The 23264-nt window shown below is 46.7% G+C and overlaps 1 protein-coding gene across 2 annotated transcripts in view; it reads left to right on the top strand.

Annotated features, from left to right (window-relative positions):
* Nucleotides 1-23264, top strand: part of E2F4 (E2F transcription factor 4) — a 471886-nt gene that overhangs the window by 357060 nt on the left and 91562 nt on the right. For both annotated transcript variants that reach the window (XM_069653900.1, XM_069653909.1), the window contains exon 6: nucleotides 2135-2414. In XM_069653900.1, the coding sequence (XP_069510001.1) occupies nucleotides 2135-2414 (280 nt within the window). The remainder of the gene's footprint in view (nucleotides 1-2134; nucleotides 2415-23264) is intronic.

Genomic DNA, 23264 nt, shown 5'->3' with positions numbered 1-23264 from the left:
ATCAACTGGTTGGCATATGGCGATGACGTGGTGGTACTGGATCACTCGCAGGTTGGCTTGCAGAGATTACTCACTGCTCCGGAAAAATATGCCCAAAAGAATGATCTGAGGATCAATCCAGATAAATCTAGGATCCTTATTTTTAACCATCCTAACAAAATAGTGAGGAACTATTCATGGGAAATGGACCACCGAACAATAGAAATTGTGTCTGAGCTTAGGATCCATAATTAAATCATATCCAACCAAAATCCATCTAATAGAAACACTCCATCTAAAAATTATGTTGGGGGCCCAGATGAAAAGGATAACAACGAAATATTGTACATTTTCTATACTGCCTATGGTAAAATTCTATCTAGGAAAGGTTGTCCCAATAATTCTATTCAGTATGGCTACGAATCCCATCGCAATGGATGTCAACTGGGATGCGATGGAATCAAAACTTTGGAAAAAATCATTATCCCTTCCGAACTGTGTACCCATCGTATCCTAGAGGTATGAATTGGGTCTCTCCTCCCTGAGATCGTGGCTGGAGTGGAAATGGATTTCCTTGTATAGGTCCCTTTTGGCTCCGGTTAAGGGTTCCCTATATGAGGAACTGTCCGCTCTACTCCAGTGCAATGCGAACAAGTTCCTTGAAAAACTGAAGCTGAAATGTCTAGACTTGTTGAATAACTGAGAATGTACATTAGACATGTTGGTACAAAATCCGATGAAATTGAAAGAGCGCTTGAAAATGTGGGATTGGGTGAACACAGGAGAAAGGATGCGGATGACAAAATTGTCACAATCTTGCTCTATTATGGGAAAAAAAGGATGATTCTGCCCCTATATTTGAGAAAATATCCAGATTCAAGCTCTAGAGACTTATTCTTAAGGTTTAGGCTCAATTTACTCCTGACCCTGGAAATTCAATCAGTCAGAGACATAGCCTCATTAGATGATAGATGTGTGAAATGCAATGCTAATGAATCCCAAACATTAAAACATCTGATATCTAAATGTATAGGCACAAGGGAGATGAGTCATAAGACTGAGAAGATTTGTCCATGACATTAGTTGGCTAGACACAGAGGAATTTTGGTTCAGAGCGTCATCTGGGTATGAAATTTTCCTAACTGCAGAAATAGTAAGACTGTTGAGAGATCTAAAGTTGGATGGTCATTGAGAAAGGAAACCTGGGTGAAAATTGTAACTGTATTATTCTCTTCTGATTCTTTTTTTTGTTTTGCTGATTTTTAGTTGGATGTATTGTTTTAAATATTTTGTACTTTACAGAACATGTGTAAAAAGTCATACATGTATGGTTGAGGCACAAGAAATAAAAAAAATAAAAAACAAAGCAAGCTTTGCTCACTGGATTGCGTGCTGCATTCATGAATGCTCTGACATTGCACATAAACCCCCTCATTTTGTCACTAGAGCACACTATTGAGGTACTGGCACAACTCTGGTGTGCATAGATAATGTACCCGGTGCTACAATTTGCAAAGCTGCACAATGGAGCTCTATTCACACAGCATTACTTGACAAAAGAGCTGATTCATAGGTGGGGCTAGCAATCCTAAGGATATTTTTTCGAGTGCCAACTCCTTACTCTCCTCCTATCAAATGCTGCTGCTTGCTAATCTATTCAAAGCATGTGAATCTAAAAAGATTCACAAGCCTCAGACTTGATGTTACTTACCCAGTAATAGTCGTTGTGCCTTGCATCTGTTTAGAATCACATGCTCCTATACATCCTTCCCACATAGGAGCTCAGGCTAATGCAAAACAAGATTTGCTATATTCAACATTTGATACCTGCTTCCATACACAGATGTCAATAATGAAAACAAATATGAGCTAATAGACACATGGCGCATCATTTGTACCTTTTATAAGCCAATTATTTGTAATTCCCTTACCAACCGCTAGATGGCAGAATATGCAAAGCATGCGTTTCTAAACCGATACAATCCACATGGAGACTACTTCTGCATATTTAACATCCAACATATCCCTTGTAGTGAACATTTGCAATCTGTTCTCTGAAATGCACATTTCTTTTGGCTGACTGTATACATGTTTTTTCTGTACTTGCATCCTTGACAACAGGCAAGTGATTTAAGTGATGTATGTTTAAATTCAGGGACTTAATGGGCAAAGAAAATATCAGATCCATTTGAAAAGCACAACGGGTCCAATTGAAGTCCTATTGGTGAACAAGGATGCATGCAACTCTACACCAGTTGTCGTGCCTGTACCTCCGCCAGAAGACCTCATTCAGTGTCAGTCTGCAGCTACACCTGTACCGAACAGACAGTCTCTGTTGCAGCAGCAAGATTCAACAGAGAAAAATAAAAGTCAATCTACAGAAGGTAGCCCTCGAAGTAGTCACAGCACGAGGACACCGACGGCCAGAAGCACAGGTGAGCTTTTGGAGATCTTGTGGATTAACTAGTTCCCTAGTATCTAGTACCGGGATAGATCAAAGTTCGGCGTCTTGCTTCCCTCCTCCTTAGTACTAGGTAGGACATACTGCTCCTGAAAAGGTGGGCAGAGAGCTTATTGCAGTTGTACCTTGCATATACCTAAAGGCATTTTGTCTTTTCCCTGTTTACTCTGCATCGCCAGCAATACAAAACAGCCCCCATCGGCTATCACTTTCCAATAGAACAGGCTTTTACCTCTGTTTTGGTGTTTATGCCACCCCCTAATTCACGGGTGCTATATACCGACTGGAAATATGCGGTACATTGCCACATACATGGTCATCCTTTAACAGTTCACTTTTTCTGCATTTTGTTGTGGGCTTCATTCTACTCTCTTGGGGAGAAGTTACTGTACTGCAGTGGCCATCTGACCCAACTGGACTGATTTCTTTTTAATCCATGTACTACTTTACAATTTCTGAGTCCAGCTTCAAAATATGAAAATGTGCTATAAGTCTGTCCTGCTGAGATACTGTTTCTCCTGTATAGTGAACTGTTATACATGTATGTCTGCTAACCTTTCTGAACGTTTGCAACCAGGTTTTTGAAGACAGCTTATCACCAATGCAAGGGTAGTATAGTACTATCCCTCTGCAAATGTTTGCCTTTAATTTAAAATAAGCTTTAGCAGTAAATGCAGATTTATGGTTATCAATTACTATGGGACCCTCTTCAGGGCCTCTCCTCCTGCATAGAGATTGGGCACTCGGAACAGAGGTATTATCTGCTGGTAATCCCAACCAGAGCTACAAATTCCTTTTCCCTGAGCACAACAATTTGTTCCGGCTAGGCGTGGTTTTCAGGATCCAGGGAATGGGGTAGTCGCACCCTACAGGTGACCTCACCTGGGCAATGCAAGCCTTTGTCTGCTTAAAATGTGAATTGCACCTTGCTTGTGCCCAGTGATCTGTTGCTCTGTAGCCAAACGATTGCAGCCTGCCACTTTCCATAGTGTTGGTAAATATTTGCTTTGTACTTTGCTTTCCTCCCATAGACTTTTATGGGATACTCTGTCTTTTTGCTTTGAACCCTGTCCTTACTTTTTGGAGGTAGGTAAAGCCGCCTGCTTTACTTCCCTGGCTCGTCTGCTCCTTATGGGGAACCCGATCAGTACATAAGACAATCAGTATAGAGGCACTGTCTCTTTGTGAATTTCTGATATGACAATTGCACACATCACCTTACAGTGAAAAGGCATTTTGGATGCTTTGTATCCTTAAAACCTTTAATATAATGACTTTTTGGTCACATCTACAATGTGGCCAAGACAAGCTGATACCAAAAGTGATACCATTTTTTAAACATTTTACTTGTATAATTTTGCATTTATTGCAAATGGCTACGAAAGACTAACACCCTAAAATGTTTTTCGCTTGTTCTTTCGGCCTTCTAATGTCAGGAAATGCCTTGTATGGAATATCCTTTCCCGGGGAAAGCTGTGGCTTTTGCAGGGATAGGGGCTGGGACTGTCCAGTGCCAATGCAAATCCCTAGTGCCTGAATGTCTCTTGCTGAGTAGATGTGGCCAATGGCTATCCACGATCGAATAGCCACTGGTGTTTGAATGGTAAAGGTCCTCATCATTGGTAGTCTTGGGCATGCCGCCAGCCCAAATCTTACATAAAAGCAGGGCTCCTGCAGCTATTTGACAGATCATGGTTGGAGCCAGAACTCCTACAAAGAAGTGCAGTCCACTGACTACCCTTGCAGCTGGCCAGTATAGACACCGGTGCTGTCCCAGTGAAGCCCTGCTCGTCTGTCCTTATCTCAATAAGACCCTCGTTGGTGCTTCAATCCCTGGACCGGTGGAAACAACCATTTCTGACCCAATATCATCTATCATAGACAAAGGTCTGCTTTGTCAAAAAAATAGAATCCACTGCCATGTTAGCTGTTTGGCAAGAATTGATGTTGTAACCCAGTGGGAGACTACACAACACTTGTCCTCTTGGTATTAGGTTGCCCATCTTTTGGTATAGGCATGTAAGCAGCCAGGCTTATCTCAAGAGGGATAAATTAGAGCTGTAGCAATGAAATCCGCAAATACAAGTAACCAAGTAACACTTGCACTCAAGGTTTCAGTTATAAATAGTTATTTATTTAACATCAGTTTTTAAATAAGCATTCTTTAAAAAGGGGCAATATATATAACAATCAAATATACTTTAGAACAATGTTTCAGAATCATTACAGAGCTAGTAGATACTCTTTTGAGATGCTTTTTACACACTTCCTACACCCATAGGTGACTTCACTCACAAGGGCAGTAATGGCATTTATATATCACTTGTACACTCTGAGGTTTGTAGAAAGAAAAGGTTAAAGGAAGGAAAAAGGTTAAACAGATTCTCAGTGCATGTGAGTATACTTAAATCTTCCAATGAAGTCTAGACAAATCATTTCCCAGCAATAATACTTTAAAACCAAGATATCACCTCTGAGGGACAGAAAAAGTCAGTCAAATTGACTAGAAGAGTCTGCAGGGAGCCAGGACAGCCAAATCCAATTGGAGCACAGTCTATTACCCCAAATCTGACCAGTACCTTTGGTTAGGAGAGTGGTCCAGCTGGCTTTTGTCTGGTTGCAGCGATGCAGATCCTGGGTTCCTGAGCCTCAGTCATGGAGACGAGAGGGAGGGACGTCTGGAGGACTCCCGAGGCAGCAATTTGGATGTCGGCAGCAGCTACGGCTCTTTTCGGATCAGCAGCATTTGGCTGTTTCAGCGCTCAGTAAACAGCACCACCGAAGATCTTGGATACCGGTTCCGTTTCCTTCCCTCCTTGAGTCCGGCACCCTGGTGAGGGGACTCGAGCTCAGGTCGTCCTGCTTCTGTAGGGTCCTGAGGAGACTCCTGGTGCTTTTGGCCAGATCAGACGTTGCACTCGACTACGGATTACTCGACCCATGGCACTCTGTTCCTGCAGCAGCAAAGAAGTACAGCCTGTCTGGGAAGATGGTCCGGTGGAGGTCGTCTCAGGGTTAGTTGGTCCCACTAGACCAAGGGAAGAAGTCGTCCCTTCCGGAGCTTCTCTTGTCGTGCAGAAAAAGGAGTTTCGGCACAGCAGCATGGCTTCACCGGGCAATTCAAAGGTCCAGGAGGATGCAGCAAGTTTCGTTCATGGTTTCTTCGTCGAGTGGTCTTCCCAGTGGTCGACTCTGCCTCTAGTCCCAAAACCCTCGCTTTCTAATCAAGTTTCTCCCTTTCATGCACAGCCTAGGCTGTAACTCAAACAGCAGGGTGGCTGTTATGAAAGGACAGCCAGCCAGCCAATCAAGAGTGGGTGCATTCAGGCATTCCTCTAAAGACAAAGGGCAGGGGAGTTTTCGGGCATCTCCCTCACAATTGTGTTGTGCCTTAAGGTCGCCTACAGACCATTCAATTGTGTTGTGCCTTAAGGTCGCTTACAGACCATTCAATTGTGTTGTGCCTTAAGGTCGCCTACAGACCATTCAATTGTGTTGTGCCTTAAGGTCGCTTACAGACCATTCAATTGTGTTGTGCCTTAAGGTCGCTTACAGACCATTCAATTGTGTTGTGCCTTAAGGTCGCTTACAGACCATTCAATTGTGTTGTGCCTTAAGGTTGCTTACAGACCATTCAATTGTAGGTTAAAATTGCATTTAGTGATATGTTTCTAGTCGCTAAAATGGAACTTAGAACCTAGCTATGTTTTTAGTTGCATTCTACAACTGCATACCTTTAGTTTAAAGCTGAATCTAGCTGTGCCTCGATTCGCATGCCGCAACTCCCTATCTTCAGGTTAATAGCGAAAGCTATATCTAACTGTGCTGCTATCTGCGCACCTGACTTAGTCAGCTAGCATGTACTCTCCAAAACCAAACATACTAAGTATCACTGCACTAGATAGGACAGCCAAGTTACCTCTCTACGCTGCCTCCCTCATCATATTAGTGGTATTATCACTCTCCTACCTGACCATGCCTATTTCTCAACAAACCATTGGACTTACAGTAAACCAATATCAAGATGATACTACCACATACAGGGCCTGTAGTACCACAGACAGAAACCTCAAACTTCGTGCTCGCCTACCAAAATTGTACGAACTACCAGCAAAGCAAATTGAACAAATCAACTTCCTAAAAATGAACATACAGCCGAAAACCACTGCAGAACACACTAGGAAAGCTCATATCCCTAAAAGACCCACACAAAAATGCTCCAAACCTACCATTATAGCATGCACCATGCTCACTAAACATCACCTCAAAGGTGCACTCATAAATGCTAGGTCCCTAGTCGCTCATGCTACAGAAATCTCAGATATTATTCTCGGACACCACCTAGACTTCCTAGCCATATCAGAATCATGGCTTCACGATGCAGCGGGTCCCGCCCTCTCCTTAGCAGTTCCCGACAATTATACCATCATACGAGCTGACAGACACACCTCCCGAGGCGGGGTTCTAGCCATTATTGCCAAGATCAGTCTCGACATAAGAGTCTCCACATCCCCCATCACGAAATCTTGTGAATGCCTCTCGGTCAAAATAGCCACCGCCAGCTCCCAAACATTAAACATTGTCCTGTTCTACAGACCTCCTGGTCCTATTGGAACCTTTGTTGAGGACCTCTCCACCACCCTGTCCAACAATTTGAAAAACACCTCCCAAACTATAGTGCTAGGAGACTTCAACCTAGGCTACAATGATATTAAAGACACCCAGTCCACAGCTACTGCTCTGATCCTAAAAGAGCTGGGCTTTGCCCAAAGAGTCACATGTCCCACTCATAATAAAGGTCACATCCTTGACTGGATAGCTGATCACAACTGTGGAGTAACCATTACAGACACTGTTCCCGAGATCTGGACGGACCACTTTCTACTTCTATTTACAGTAGATACTAACTTAGCCACAGCCAAGCCTACACCTGCCCCTCCTATACCCACGAGGAACAAAAAGCTAATAACCACGGAAAAATTGTTGCCAATCATACTACCCCAACTAAACTCGCTCCCAGCTAACACGGAGCCTGATATGCTAGTTGATCAATTCAATGAAACTATGAGCTCAGCCCTTGATCACATAGCACCGCTCAAATTACAGACTAGTAAACCGAAAAAACATCTCAACTCATGGTTCACCTCCCACCTAAAAAATCTCAGGCTAACCAAAAGAAAACTAGAATCCAAATGGAGACTTACTCCTACAGTAGAAAACAAACTAAACCTTGCAAAGATATCATCCCAATACAAAAAAGATATCTTACTAGCCAAACAGGAAACATACAATACCAGAATATCCCAATCTAAATCAAGTGTCAGAGAACTGTTCAGTATCTTGAAAGAGCTGGAAACACCCATCATTCCCCAAGAAAACTGCACCAAAGACAAACAATGGTGCTCAGACATTCAGTTTGCCCTTATCAACAAAGTAGTCAACCTACAAACTAAAATCGCCTTCAAAAAAGCATCTCTCACACCTCAGGACGCTCTAACCCCAGCACCCCTACTTAAATCTAAACAAATAACATGTTTCTGCTTCTCCAAGGTATCTACCATTGAAGTCGAAAAAGTGATCCTGGTACTTAAACCATCCAACTGTAAAGGTGACCAATGCCCTGCCCAATTAATTAAGGATGCTGCGAGAGAACTATCGCCATTCATAGCTAAACTCATCAACTCATCCTTCACTACCGGCATTGTACCGAAAAATCTTAGAGTCGTGGGTCCTGCCACTCCTAAAGAAGCAAACCCTCGACCCTGCCATTCCCACCAATTTTAGGCCTATCACGACTGTGCCCTTTCTTCTAAAAATTTTAGACAAAGTGGCATACATGCAAATACAAAATTTCCTTGAATCCAACCACCTGCTCGGAACCCGCCAATCTGGATTCCGTCCCCAGCATGGAACAGAGACTGCCCTTATCGATCTCAAGGCCCAAATAGATCAATGTAGGGACAATGGCCAAGCAGCCTTACTCCTCTTGCTAGACCTCTCAGCAGCGTTCGATTTAGTCGACCATACAGTCTTATGCAGCCACCTAGACTCTGCTGCTCACTTCTCTAAAGAGGCCATATTATGGATCAAATCCTTCCTGAATAACCGCACCATGAGAGTCTTCTCTCCATCAGCCTCAGCTGACCCGATCCCTATAACGTGCGGTGTACCCCAGGGATCTTGTGTATCACCAACCCTCTATAACATATTCACAAAGCCGCTCTTTGACGAAATGGATCATCTGGGTATCGCCTACACCAACTATGCAGACGATACCCAGATCCTCCTTCCGCTTTCAGGAGATTACGTCGTGGATCTGGCTTTAGTGAATAAAATTTACAGCATCGTTCAGGCATGGATGGCCACACACGGCTTATGCCTGAACGACGACAAAACTGAGCTCATAATCCTAGGCACCCTGACAAGGGACAGTCTTTTCATATCCATTTCAGGTTGCATCTCTCTTTCTCAGAGTTTCACCTCTTGATGTTAGGCTTCAACTTGGGCATTTAACTTTTTGAATTCCAACTCTAATCTCATTCTTTCAAGAGAAACATATTCTGGCTTAACTGTGGACCTTGTGGGGCCCCAATGGAAATGGGTTGGGACATAAGGGCAGGCTTTGTCAGAGAGGGTCCCTCTTTTTGGGACAACTCCACCTCTTCTGACTCCTCTTGCAGATTGGAGCTGGACTGTAAACTGTCATCCGTTTTCCATATTACTTCGGTAAGTAGGTGTTACAGGCCTACTACCCAAACTTTGGTGATTTAGCAGCCCTGTAGAGCTGTAGCAATGAAATCCACCAAATAACACTTACACTCAATGTTTTTAGTAAAAATAATTATTTAACGGTTATTAAGCATTAAAAACGGCAATGTGCAACAATCAAAATACACTTCAAAATACTTTCTCAGAAGCAATCCAAAGCAAGTAGATACTCTTCAGAGATGCTTCATACACACTTCCTACACCCTGAGGTGACTTCACTAACTAGGACAGTAATGGCATTTATATATCACTTCTACACTTTGTAAATTCTGAGGTTGGCAGAAAGAAAAGGTTAAAGGAAGGAAAAACGGTTAAACAGGTTCTCGGAGCATGTGAGCACTTTATGTCTTAAAACGAAGTCTAGATAAAAACCTTTCCCAGCAATATTATTTTAAAACCAATGCATCAGCTATGAGGGACAGTAAGAATCAGTCAATGGAATAGGAGTCTGCAGGGTGCCAGGGCAGCCAAAGTCAATTGGAGCAAAGTCTATGGAGCGGAGGCACTTCATAGATAGCAAAAGTCTTGCACAAAGTTAGTTTGTTGAAGGCAAAATCACTATAGGGGCACAAGCTGATACATTTGTGAAAGTTAGAGCTGACATCAACTCTAGAAAAGCAGCTACTGCAAGTCTCAACTATGAAGAGCACTACTGATGCTGAGGTAAGTACCCCAAGTCAGAACAGTACAGAAGTGGGTCCAGGTGGCTTCTGTCTGGTTGCAGCGATGCAGATCCGGTGTTCCTGGCCCTCAGTCGTGGGGACAGTAGGGAGGACGTCTGGGGACTCCTGCGGCAGCAATTGAATGGTCGGAGGCAGCTACGGGCTCTTTTCGAATCAGCAGCACTTCAGCGCTCTGTAACTGGCACCACCGCGGATCCTGGACACCGGTTGGGCTTCCTTCACTCCTTGAGTCCAGCATTGAAAGGGGCCCCTAAGGGTCCCTCGTGCTATGGGAACAAGGCAATAACCATACACGAAAAGATGCGCCAGACATGCGGTTCAAATTCCCAATGCTAGGTTTTATGCAAGCAAAAAATAGTCTCAATTGGCCAATTCTGGTCTCGCGCCCCGCGACGTGAGTTTCCTAGACCTCGAGGGACGCAAGAGAGCGAATTACGTACATCAGTTACATATATACAAAATGCATATCATACAATCAGCAATATCATGTTTAACACCCCCTTTGGTTAGCTTCTTTGAACTCGGGATGACGATGGACATTTCCGACGGGTCTGACAATTATGACACTTTCGATGTCTATTCTAGTAACCATGTGCAATTTAGAAAGTGCGGAGGCATCTTTTAGTTGTTGAACAGAACACAGTGGTTCTGTTCTTGGAAGCAAGCTGCACACGGGGGAAGAGCCACATTCCATACTTTGCTCTCTATGAGGTACTATTCGTGTCCTGGGAGCCGACACGCTCTAAAGGGTTTTGCGAAGGGGGGGGCGTAAGAAGAGCATAATTCAAGCCTTTAGCTGTTTTATTCTAACATATTCTACCATCGTATGAGACTGGCTGGCAGCTGTGAAGTGATTAAATGCCCTGCAGCTCTCTCCCAAGGCTACAGAGAGGGAGCGTGGGCATTCCTTTCTGAGCCTCTCATGAGGAGTTTCAACAAACTCCTCAGTCCCGCGACCTTGTCCTTTCATATTCAGACAACAGTGTTAACAGTTGAGCAGAGTAAGCAGAATTTGCAAGAATTGCAAGCTGCAAAGCAGTTTGGACAGAAAGCAATGAGCAATGGTTAACAAGCAAAATGGCGATTCTTGCTATGTTTAAAATGGCCGCTTGTTGGTCAAGCATAGCAGTCTGTATTTCTATAATTCGGTGCATAAAACGGTTGGTCTACGGCTATCAAGTTATGTCTGTCATTCAAATGAAGGGTATTCACTTTTTCAGATTGACAGCATTGAGTGAGGTGACTCGAACCTGGGTCGTCCTGCTTCGGGAGGGACCTCGGGACTCCTGGAGCTTTTGGCCAGCTCACAGACGTTGCACTCTACTACAGATTTCTCGACCCCTGGCAATCGGTTCCTGCAGCAGCAAAGAAGTACAGCCAGATGGGGAAGGTCTTTCAGCAAAGTTCATCTCAGGGTTAGTTGGTACCATTAACCCAAGGGAAGAAGTCGTCCTTTCCGGAGCTTCTCTTGTTGATTTAGAAAAGTTTCAGCACAGTAGCAGAGCTTCACCGTGAAGATCAGCGGTCCAGGAGGATGCAGCAAGCTTTGTTCACGGTTTCTCCGTCTGGATGTCTTTCCCAGTGGTCGACACTGTCTTCAGTCCAAGAAGTCTCGCTTTTTTGAGCCGGTTTCTCCCATTCATGCACAGCCTAGCTGTCAGGACTTGCTGCATTCAGGTAACCATAGAGACAAAGGACAGGGGAGCTTCGGGCACCTCCCTCACTTCCTGCCCTTGCAGACGCACTGGAGCCAGAGGCAGGTTTCAGTACTGAAGCCCGCCAAGGACAAAACTAACAAAAGGGGTCAAACCTGGTTTGGCGTGCAGAGTAAAACCCAAGAAAGACCTCACAAACAGAAAATGGGGGATAAAAGAAGACTGGAGCTATTTTGACAAAATGGTCATCCATGGGTGCTATACTGCAGCTCAGGATTCAGCATGCCGTAGAAAAGCACAATGGTATGACATTTAAACCACTGCCACAAGTCATTTAAAGTAGTGGGGGGGGTAACATAAACATTGTTACTTGAGTAAGTAGAAAAAGGGGCTACTAAGTATCCCCCCAGCACTCCACCTAAAATGGGGTGTGCTGGACCTACAAAGTGTAAAGGTAATTAACGTCAATTTTACTCTACTCTTCTTGGGAACTGTAGTTCACCCAAGAAAAGGTATTTAAACCGTGAGGACACTGCACTGAAGGTGCTGTGTGGCACCATACAAAAAGTAGATGCCTATGGAGTTTGTTAGACTCCAAAAACAAAGGAAATATAAAAACCAAATCAGATCAAAACACATGAATGAGAAAAGGCTCATTCACTCACCCCATGGTTAAAATGAAAAAGTCCTAAGTCCATCAAAGGAGCTGGGGTTCTCTAAGGTTGAAGGGAATTAGCACAGACATGAGAATTCTCCCCAACACCTTATATCTACTTTTCAGAATGGCAGAACATTTCTAAGCTAAGTAAACCAACCTTATATATACTTTACGGTTAGAACATACTTAATGTGAAGACAGTTTGAATCCTCTAATGAAATCTAGGTAAGCCTCTCCCAGCAGTAAAAGTGTCCAACAAATTACAACCTGTCAGGGGACAAGCAATGCCAAAGTCAATGGATTAGAAGGGTGCCTTTAAGGAGCTAGGACCGCCAAATCACTTCCTCCTTCAGTCTGAGGAGCAGGAGCTCTGGCCAGCTGCACCCGACCCTGCAGGCGCAGCGGGAACCTAGATGGAAGCCTGGCTGCTCTGACCATAATACGTGGTAAGCGGTGTAGGCGCTGTGCTTTATTCACAATTTACATTGCACACGCCTCTGCTTTATCGCAAACGAAATGCCCAGAGGTTTAGTTGTGATTACCTTCCTCACAACACTGGCCTGCTGTTAGCGGCATCCCCCGTGTCCGGCCCCACCATTGAAATCCATGCGGCACCGACCCATTCCTACACCTAATAGCCCGCTGCCTCAAGGTGTGTATGGAGGGTACCCCTTTTCAATTGTGCCCCAAGTGCAATCGCAAATACCCTTGGGTCGACAGGCACGCCACGTGCAATCTCTGCTTGCCGAGGGACCAGCCCGAAGCGAACTGCAGAGCGTGTAGTAGGTTTAAACCGAAGACTTTTAAGGACCGTTCGACGAAGCGTTGGGTCCACCACGCCAGGCAGGCGGCCATGGCAGCGGAGGGCGCCTTCAGCGACGGCAGCGATGCCGTACTTTCGGACGGCCAGGGCATTACGACGTCGAAGGACAGCCGAGCGCAAGTCCCCGACCTCGGAAGGTCGTCCGGCAGGGCGGCTATAGGGAAGACCCCCGGCGACACAAGCACTTCACACACCACACACACTAAACACACAAAGTCAAACCGAGACTCGACGACGTCGGGTTCTCGGAAACAAACGGAACGGTCCGATTCGGTGTCCTCTGGGCGTTCTCGATCGAGATCGCCGCATGACTCCAGGCAATCATCCACTCTTGCCAAGAGTGCCTCGCTCCCTAGGCTAACAGAAGTTCGATCGTCGGAGGACGAAGACGACTTCCACCCCCAGGCCGCGCTCCAGGAGTCTGAGCCCGCAGACCAGATCAGCGAGGCCCCACGCTCGAAGGACAGGGACTCTACCCCCGATCCTCGATGCCAGGCGTCGAAAACCTCCGGAGCCACAAAAGGACAGGGAAAACATTATTTTTCCACTCACGGGGAGGGGGGAAAACAGCAGAAGCAGCAGCCTTGGCACTCTTCCACACCTGTAAAACACTCCACTCCCCCTAAACAGACAGACAAGACCAGGTCTGCTGATATGCCTAAAACCAGCAAATCTACTCAAGATAAATCCCCAAGACTTGCTGGGAGAGTCATTCCCAGTTCCAAAAAATGGTCGAGTGAAGACATAGATAGGGTCATGTCAAGGATGTCGTCTTTGGCTGACTTTTATGATGAAAATCCAGACCATTTCCTTTCGTATGATCCACAAGGGGCGACACCCTCAGGCTCTAACAATCCTATCCCCCCGAGTAAGAAGCTAAGAAGCCCCGGTTTGAGACACCGATGAGGTCTACAGACCCCTTCGAAGTACAACCATACTCACGAACATACTCACTGTATCAAGGAGAGGCTTCCTTTGGTGAGGACCAAGAATTTGGCATGGTAGAAGAGCAAACTGGGACGGGCTACTATGGGGATGATGAGGACCAGGAAGAGGAAGACCCTGAAACCTACAGAGTAGATTCCCCGGTAGAAAACGTAGCCCCGGTTACCAACTCCCCTGTCGATAACCAACCCCTCCTAAAAGAGGTTCTCGCACGTGCAGCAGAACATTTCCATATTGACACCCACAGTCTCCAGGAGGAGAGGGACTTTGCAGAGGAGTTAGTGGGAGAAAGGAGGCCTGTTGCCCAGACCATCCCTATCCGTAAGTCCATTCAGCGAAGAATAGACCTGTCCCTGGTGAACCCGAACCTCACCAGAGCAGTCAATCCCAGGGTTGAAAAACTTTTCAGGGCAGCCCAGTCTGACCCTCTCTATATAAGAGGACATCTGAAACCAGACTCCCTAGTTGTCACCAACACTCGTAAGAGGGCTGGAACACCCTTGTCTTCGTCCGAAGCTCCTCCCGACAAGGAGAGCAAAAAACGATATGGTTTCGGCAGGAAAGTAGCCTCAACGTCTGCCTATCAAGCAAGGATTGCAAACTCCACCACCCTGTTGGCCAGCTACAACTGCCATCAGTGGGAAGAAGTTGCGGCACTCATAGCCTCTGCTCCGGAACCTTTAAAGGGCCAGTTAGCTCCGATTTCCGCAGAGGGTAGAGCCGTGTCTGGTTGCATTTTGAAAACAACCTTTGACGCTGCGGACAACGCAGGCAGATTGATAGCAGAAGGCACTGTTATCAAGAGACATGCGTGGTTACGGCAGTCTGGTTTTAAGGCAGAAACCCAGGCATCATTGTTGGACAAACCGGTGGAAGCCGATCTGTTGTTTGGTAAGGCGGTCGAAGACGGACTGAAGAATGCCAAGGACGAATACGAGACACTCAAGTCCCTTGGCCAGTTAACCAACCCCTAACCAGAGAGGGAATAGTAATTTTCGTCGCCCATGCGGCCAGAATTCCCAGAGAGGATCTAACTATTCCCAGGGGTAGGGTACACAGTGGAACAACACCCAACAGTCTACCTAGAGTTACGGCAGGGGTAATAGGAGAGGATGTGGTAAAGGCAGAGGCAGCCCCAGCAAAGGAGGTGGCACGCCTCCACCAAAGCAGTGACGCACAGTTCAGGGTCCCTTCTCACGCAACCCCAGTAGGGGGGACGCATTTCCAACTTCACCCAAGCTTGGGAAGGGATCACATCAGACAGATGGGTGCTGTCAACAGTATCCACAGGGTACTGTATAGAACTACTGCAGCGTCCCCGGAACCATCCTCCACGACAAAGAGTACACTCTTTAGAACATCAGAAGATTCTCCTCGAGGAGATCGCCATTCTGCTAGAAAAGGACGCGATAGAACTCGTCCCGGGACACCAGGTAAACAAGGGTATTTCTCCAGCATGGGGTCTGGCATGGATTCACATGCTCATGAATATTCCCCGTCGTCAGGCTGGGAATCCTCGGTAAAGAAAAAATCAGTATCAGTTTCGTTTCTGATTTGTCTTTCGTAGTAGTAACCAATCACTGATCTCTGCGTCATACTGACCACAGCCAATGACTGCCATCTCCCTAAGCCCCGCCTCTGGCAGCCATCTTCAGATTTTTACCGCACGTTCAAGTGTTGGGAGTCCTCGTGCTTAGCTCTCGAGCTTTTGTTGCGTGTTTCGCGCTTTTTCAGGTGAATTTTCACATTTTTTCAGTAATCGAGCCTCAAGCTCCACCGTTTCTACTCCCGTTAGCGGGTACCCGTTGCGGGATTTTTTTATACGCCTCTCAAGGGTGAAGATTTCGTCGAATCAACCTCTTGGAGGATTCCAGAAGATTCGCGGCCTACTTCGAGATGGCCCAGGACGCGAGTTTGTCACCCGGACCCAAGCTGTTTCGCAGCTGCCCTGGATGCGGGCTGCAGAAAGTGTTTAAGGAGGAAAAACATTTGCGATGCCTCTACTGTCTTCATGGGGACAAGACTCATGTAGAGAAGGACTGCCAGTTCTGCAAGAACTTGTTGGAGCGGACCATGAGGGACCGTCGATACCGTCTCGCCAGCTGGTTGGAGAAGGGCTCAACGGGTGAGAAGAAGAAGAAAGGGTCCGAGCGGGCTTCTAAGTCCTGTGCGGGCGCCCCGGCGACGGGGGCCCAACACCAGGCCAAGCGCCGCGAGTCTGCTGGCTCTGAGAGCGCCGAAAGGTCGGGCTCTTAGGTCACCAGGCAGGGCGCACCTTCCCCGGCACCGTCAACCACGAGCCAGCGCTCTGGTTCGGGGAAGAGGAAGTCCGAGACCCCGGGTAAGCTTCGGGAGAGGGGGAGCGAGGCGTCGGCCCTACCCCTAAGGAGAAGGCCCAGGACGCACCTAAGGTGGTGAAGGCCCCTACCCAGCAGGCAAAGGCCTCTATCGAGGCGATTGCAGCGACTCTGGCCAAGCCGGCAGAGACCCCGCCAGCGGAGACTGCCTCCGGGACTAGAGTTTCCATGCCGCCAAGGAGGGAATCCTCTTTTCAGCCCATCGTCATGGCCACCATGATGAAAGAAGCGAGGGGGGGCACGGTAGCCTCCTCGAGCTCTGAGTCAGCCTCGGAGGGGGGACTGACCGAGGCCGTGAGGAATCTCGAAGTCCAATTCGAGAAGGTTCGATCCCGCAAGGAAGATCCTCAGGAGATAACCGAGGAAGACGACGATGGCGACTAAGAGCAGCCTTCCCTTCCGGCGCAGCCGGAACCTAGGCCTCAGGATAGCTTGGCGGCCATTTTGTTTGCGATCCAGTCCTTATGCTCTGAGTTAAGGACGAGATTACCATGGCCCAGGCCGGAGGACCCGCAACCTGGCCCGTCGGGAAGTCCTCAGAACAAACGACCGAGGACCCAACCCTCTCCTCCACTTTCCCCCGTAAGGCCTGCAGTTCCCTCCTCATCCTCCCATGAGTCGGGAGATGACGGTGCGGTGGGCTCGACGACGGGTTCCGAGGGCGGCGACGACGACGGAACGGGTCTCCCGTCTCCTGTCGCACGGGCCTCTCCGCCCGACGAGATTGGCTCATTCCACGCCATGATCGCCAGGGCGTCCGAATTGTTCCAGCTCTGCCCGGAGGAGCAGAAAAAGGAAGGTTTCCTCTATCAGCGCCGGGAGGCCAAGAGGAAGACTTGTCATCGCGGTGCCTCTAATCGATGACATCTGGGAGGAGGGCCTGTCGGTACTCAAGAACCCCTCCACGGCACCAGCCAAACGGGACCGGTATGAGAAGAAGTACCGGGTCCCCGAGACCGCTCCCCTGTGCCTCAGGGCCCAGCCAACGCCAGACACCACCATTGAGAGAGAAGCCTTGGCTGTCAAGTGGGCCCTACAACACTTCAGAAATCTAATTTGGGGTCTACCCATTCTCTTAAAGACTGATCACAAACCCCTTGTCAACATCCTACAATCCAAAACGCCACACCTAATATCCCCTAGAATAAGACGCTGGTTCCTGGATGTGATGCAATATAATCTTCAGGTTCTCTACAATCCGGGCTCACTAAACCAAGTAGCAGATTGTCTCTCCAGACTAACCACCATTCAAGACAAACCAGACACTGATAATGAAGTTCAAGAAGAAGACATCATAGCCACCATTTATTCTACTATTCCCTCCGATGAGTGGACACGCATCACCAAAGCTGACACGGAGCAGCAAGAAATCAGAAGAGCCGTGATGTACGACTGGGAAGATGTCGGACAAGAGTTGGCAAATTTCACTCCATTCAAAGATGAAATATCCATTAACGACAATCATATCTTGAGAGGTAGCAGAATAATTCCAGCTGTGGCACTCAGAAAAAAACTACTTGAACTAGCCCATGAAGGACACCTAGGAAGGAGTCTGACAAAGAACAGGATAAGGAGCAACTACTGGTGGCCCAACATTTGGAAAGAGGCGGAAGAAACAGTAAAAAACCTCAGTGCCTGCGCTTCCAGCGACAAATCGAAAATCTTAAGAAAAACACCACTTCAGCCAGTAGAAACCCCCAAACACGTATGGTCAAAGCTGGCCATAGACGACATGGGCCCTTTTGAAAATCTGGAAGCAGAAAAAATATTCATCATCGTGATCGTGGACTACACTTCCAAATGGACCCAATGGGGTGTGGTAGATACCAGCGCAACCACGAAAAAAGTCATTGACTTCCTAACAGAAATATTCAACAGGGAAGGTGACCCCAGAGACAGTGTCAGACAACGGGTCCCAGTGCACCTCGTTGGAATTCCGTGAATTCCTTGCAAAGAAATCCATCAACCACATCACCACATCACTCTACCACCCAATGCCCAACGGATTGGTGGAAAGAATGAACAGACTAATAAAAAGTGTCATCCAACTAGCCACAGCCAATGGTATGCCATGGAGAGAAACCCTCAAGGAGGCCCACTCGCATATAGAACAACGCCGCATTCTACCACCAACTAAGAATCCTTCACCTTGATGCGAGGAAGACCAACTGAGACCAGCATGGATTTTCTTAGATACTGGAGAAGCAAGAATAAACACAGAACGGAAGGTGGACATGGACCAAATCCATAGAAATATAAAAGAGAAACAAAAGAAGTACAAAAATTACTATGACCAGAAGAATGGAACAAGACAATTGACACTACAGGAAGGTGACTCGGTCTGTGTCAGAGAACCCAAGAAGATACTCAAGGGCGAATCGAAATTTAGATCTCCACAAAAAGTCACGCGCTGCCATGGAAATTCTGTCACTTTAGAGGATGGAAAGAGATGGTCCCACGACGATCTCGTGAAATTAACGAATGACAACTACAGACCGAGCACTTCTGAAAACAACCACATTGGTACCCGGTCAAGAGAAGATGTGAAGAGAACAACCACCGACACCTACAGACCCAGTACTTCCACAGACTCACACGTTGGCACAAACTGGCACAGCGAACACCGTCCCAACGATGAGGAATCCTCTGCCAGAAGTCTGTCGAGAAGGAATCGCAACATCATCCGGAATTTCAAGAATGATTTTGTTTATTATTGATCAGCAACTGTTCACCCCGTCCAACCCTGCACCTTTTCCCCCTTGCCTCCCCCCTTCCCGCTTCCCCGTTTTTTTTTCCATAGATAAGGAGATGTTATATATGTCTATGTTCCTATGCATTCCGTTCCGCCCCGAACGGAGAATGTTTTGTCTCCTCGTTCCACTACGGAATGCAACGGCCGTTCTCTCCCTGACTGCCCGTGCCTCTGGGGGCCGTAAAATAAACCTCCCACTTACCTATTCTGCTGTCGCAGTTTATTACAAACGCCCTGTGGATGAACTTGTCAGGGATGTTTGCGTACGCTTTTCCACCAACTCCTCTAATCAGGAAGGTGGTGAACAAGATGAACATAGAGTCGATGACGCTCGTCCTAGTTGCTCCCATGTGGGCAAGACAACCGCGGTTCCCACACCTACACAGGATGGCGGTGTGCAAGCCCATCAAACTTCCAGCCTGGTACAACCTACTGTCCCAGCACCAAGGTCAAACAGTGCACCAGCAACCCAACTCAATGAACCTGGCAGCATGGCTCCTGAGGTCATAGAGTTTGGACATCTCAATTTACCACAGAGGTGTATGGACATCCTAAAAGAATCTAGGAAACCAAACACAAGGCACTGTTACTTTGACAAGTGGAAGAGGTTTGTTATCTGGTGCCAGAGTAGACAAATCAACCCTGTTGATTGCACTCCTTACACTATTGTTACATACATGCTCCACCTGCTGGATGCAGGATTGGTTTTTAACTCGCTGAAAGTACACCTGGCAGCCCTGTCGGCATACACCACTTCCCATAGCAAGGTCTTGTGGTGGAAAGTACCAGTAGTTAAAGCCTTCATGGAAGGAGTAAAGAGACTTCACCCTCCTATTTCAAACCCACCACCAGGGTGGGACCTTAATGTGGTGCTATCCAAGCTCATGGGACCCCCTTTGAGACTGCTTTTATGCATGGGCTCGAAACACCTGACTTATAAAACGGCCTTCTTAGTAGCTATTACTTCTATAAGAAGGGTCAGTGAAATTCAGGCTCTGTCAGTGCAGGATCCCTTCTTTACTGTCCATAAAGACAAACTGGTTTTACGCACACACCCTAGGTTCTCACCTAAGTTTATATAAAAATTCCACATAAACCAGTCCATCGAGCTTCCGGCTTTCTTCCAGGACCCCCAAAGCTCGGCTGAGGTGAAACTACACACCCTAGATGTGCATAGGGCGGTCCTCTACTATGTAAATAAGACCAGACCGCTAAGAAAAACAGATCACCGGTTTGTCTCCGTAGCTACAGGCAGAGAGGGGGATCGCGTCTCTAAAGGTGCCATCTCGAAGTGGATTATTAACTGTATCCAGCTGTGTTACTCACTCTCTGAAAGAACTCTGCCTTTCACGCCAAGAGCCCACTCTACTAGAGGCATTGGGGCCACTCTGGCTTTCATTGCAAATGTACCCCTTGACACCATTTGCAAAGCAGCTACTTGGAGCTCTATTCACACTTTTACTCAGCATTACTGCATTGACACCCATTCCAAGGCAGATACACAAGTGGGACAAGCGGTTCTAAGACACTTATTTGCTCATGACCCTTCTCACATCCCACCTCCTTCAGGTACTGCTCGCTAATCTATGCACAGCATGTGATCTAAGCAGATTCCACAAGCCTCAGAAGGGATACATTACTCACCGTAATCGTATTTCTGATGCTTGTATCTGCTTCGATTCACATGCGACCCACCCTTCCTCCCCTCTGAGAGAAGGCGCATGGTTGCTTGTAGTCTTACCTTTCTATCTATCTGCTTGGATTATCTGTACTCATGCTTCTCCTCATGCTACCTCATGTCAGAAAAAATACAATCTGAGGATCCTAGACGCGCGAGGGATCTTGGGTACAGTGGACGTCACACTAGGGATAGTATTACTGGCACGCCCTGTGTCGACGCCCATTTTCGAGTTTCGCAAAACAAACTGTAATACTCCGCAGCTTCCACTAGATGTTGGCCTATGCACAGCATGTGAATCTAAGCAGATACAAGCATCAGAAATACGATTACGGTGAGTAATGTATCATATATATATATCCGAACCTAGGTGGCCTATGCATCTCTACCACTCTGTTGCACATCCTATCTGCCTTTACCTACAATTTCTATGATCTTATACCTGCTCCTTGCACACTACCTTTGCAATTATCAATGTAAATTCCGAACCCATTGCTGCCTATTTGTTCATGTAGTGCTACCCTGTTGCATTTGAATCATCTGTGCTTAGCTCAAACCTAGATGCTGCCTATCTGCATTTGAGTCAACTGTGCCTACTTTAATTCTAGATGTGCCCTCTTGCATTTTAGTTAATCGCACCTATCTCAAACTTAGATGTTGCCCACCTGCATTTAAATCATTTGTGCTTAGTTCAAACCTAGATGTTGCCTACCTGCATTTGAATCATTTGTGCCCACTTCAAATTTAGATGTTGCCTATCTGCATTTGAGTCAACTGCGCCTACTTACCCTACCACTACTACCGAGCATGTGTCCATTAATTACCAATTTGCTTGCATGTATCTTGATCCTCCTTAACACTGCACTACGGCCCAGCATGGCCCCTTAGCCACCTCAGCTACAGAACATGCTATACTCAGCTATGCCTAATACCAAGCCCGCATACCCAAATATAAATGACCCTCAAACACTGCAATTTACCAGTCTCCCTCGCTCCACTATCGACCAGAAGCTAAGACTCAGAGCCAGATTAGCCAAAATCTATGAGCCCCTCGCCTGCTCACAGACAACCTCACTGAACTCCAAAACCCCACTTAGTTCCTTTACTAAAAAATCAAACTTGCCCCAAAATTCCAACCCCAGACCATCACTCAGCTCCTCTACTCAGGCCACCCTTGATTCAACACAAGATAAGCGCCACACCACTACTTCTAAAAACATAACCAGCCCCAAAATAAAGGGAGCCTTGATCAACGCCAGATCATTAGTAGCTCACGCTACTGAAATCACTGATTTGATCCTCAATGAAGACCTTGACCTTTTTGCCATTACTGATACCTGGCTACACCCAGCAGCAGGCCCAATGCTTATGCTGGCAATGCCAGACAATTACTCTATCCTGAGACAAGACCGTCCCAATTCCAGAGGAGGGGGTGTTGCCATCATTCACAAATGCAGTCTCACCATGAGACTAGCAACACCTACCAATGTCCTATCATGCGAAATGCTCTCAAAGTCCGACTTACTAACACCCAAACTCTCAACATCCATTTGATCTACCGCCCGCCAGGCCCCATTGGCACCTTTGATGAAGATATCAACAATATCCTCTCTAGTAACCTCACAAGCTCTACCCAAGTTCTCACCCTGGGCGACTTTAATATGGGCTACAATGATCCTGAAGACCACTCCGCCAGTACTATAGTCAATACTCTCTCGGAACTAGGCTTCACGCAAAGAAGTATGTCACATACACACTCCAAAGGCAGAACACTCGATTGGGTTGCCGATTACAACTGTCTAGCGAACATCACAAACATCTCACCACTAGCCTGGACCGACCACCACCTGGTCTCCTTCCTGCTTTCTACCGACAGACCCCTACCCATTATTAGGGCCCGGCCTACCCTCACAAGAAACAAGAAGAATATGACAGTCGAAAGACTCATCCTAAACCAACTCCCCACACTCAACTCACTCCCAGACAACCTGGACCCAGAGACCTTGGTCGAAGAATATAATAAGATCATGGCCACCTCACTGGACCTAATTGCCCCCCTTAAATTGAGACCAAGCAAACCGAAAACACACCTAAATAAATGGTACACACCCTTCCTTAAAAATTTAAGGCAGCAAAAAAGTAACTTTGAGGCCACTTGGAAAAAATCCCCCTCAGCCGCAAATAAACAAACTCTCCAAACTAGCCACACTGTACAAAAAAGAAATTTACCTGGCTTAACGAACATCCTACGACTCTCGCATATCCCTTGCGAAATCGAACATGAAGGAATTATTCTCCATCCTTAAAGAAGTAGAAACCCCCATAGTGCCTCCTGACACCTGTACCAAAGACAAAAACTGGTGTTCAGAAATCCAAAGCGCCCTAGCAAACAAAATTGCGACCCTCCAAAGTAAAATCGCCCATAAAAAAGTATCCCTCAATGACACTCTCCCTTCAAAAGCACCAGTAAGCCCATGCTTACAGACCTTACTCGCTTTAACTTTG

This window comes from Ambystoma mexicanum, chromosome 1p, assembly GCF_040938575.1.
Source record: "Ambystoma mexicanum isolate Mex_15411 chromosome 1p, UKY_AmexF1_1, whole genome shotgun sequence".
Taxonomy (NCBI): domain Eukaryota; kingdom Metazoa; phylum Chordata; class Amphibia; order Caudata; family Ambystomatidae; genus Ambystoma; species Ambystoma mexicanum.
Note: the sequence above shows the minus strand (reverse complement) of the source record. Positions and strands in the feature narration are given on the sequence as shown.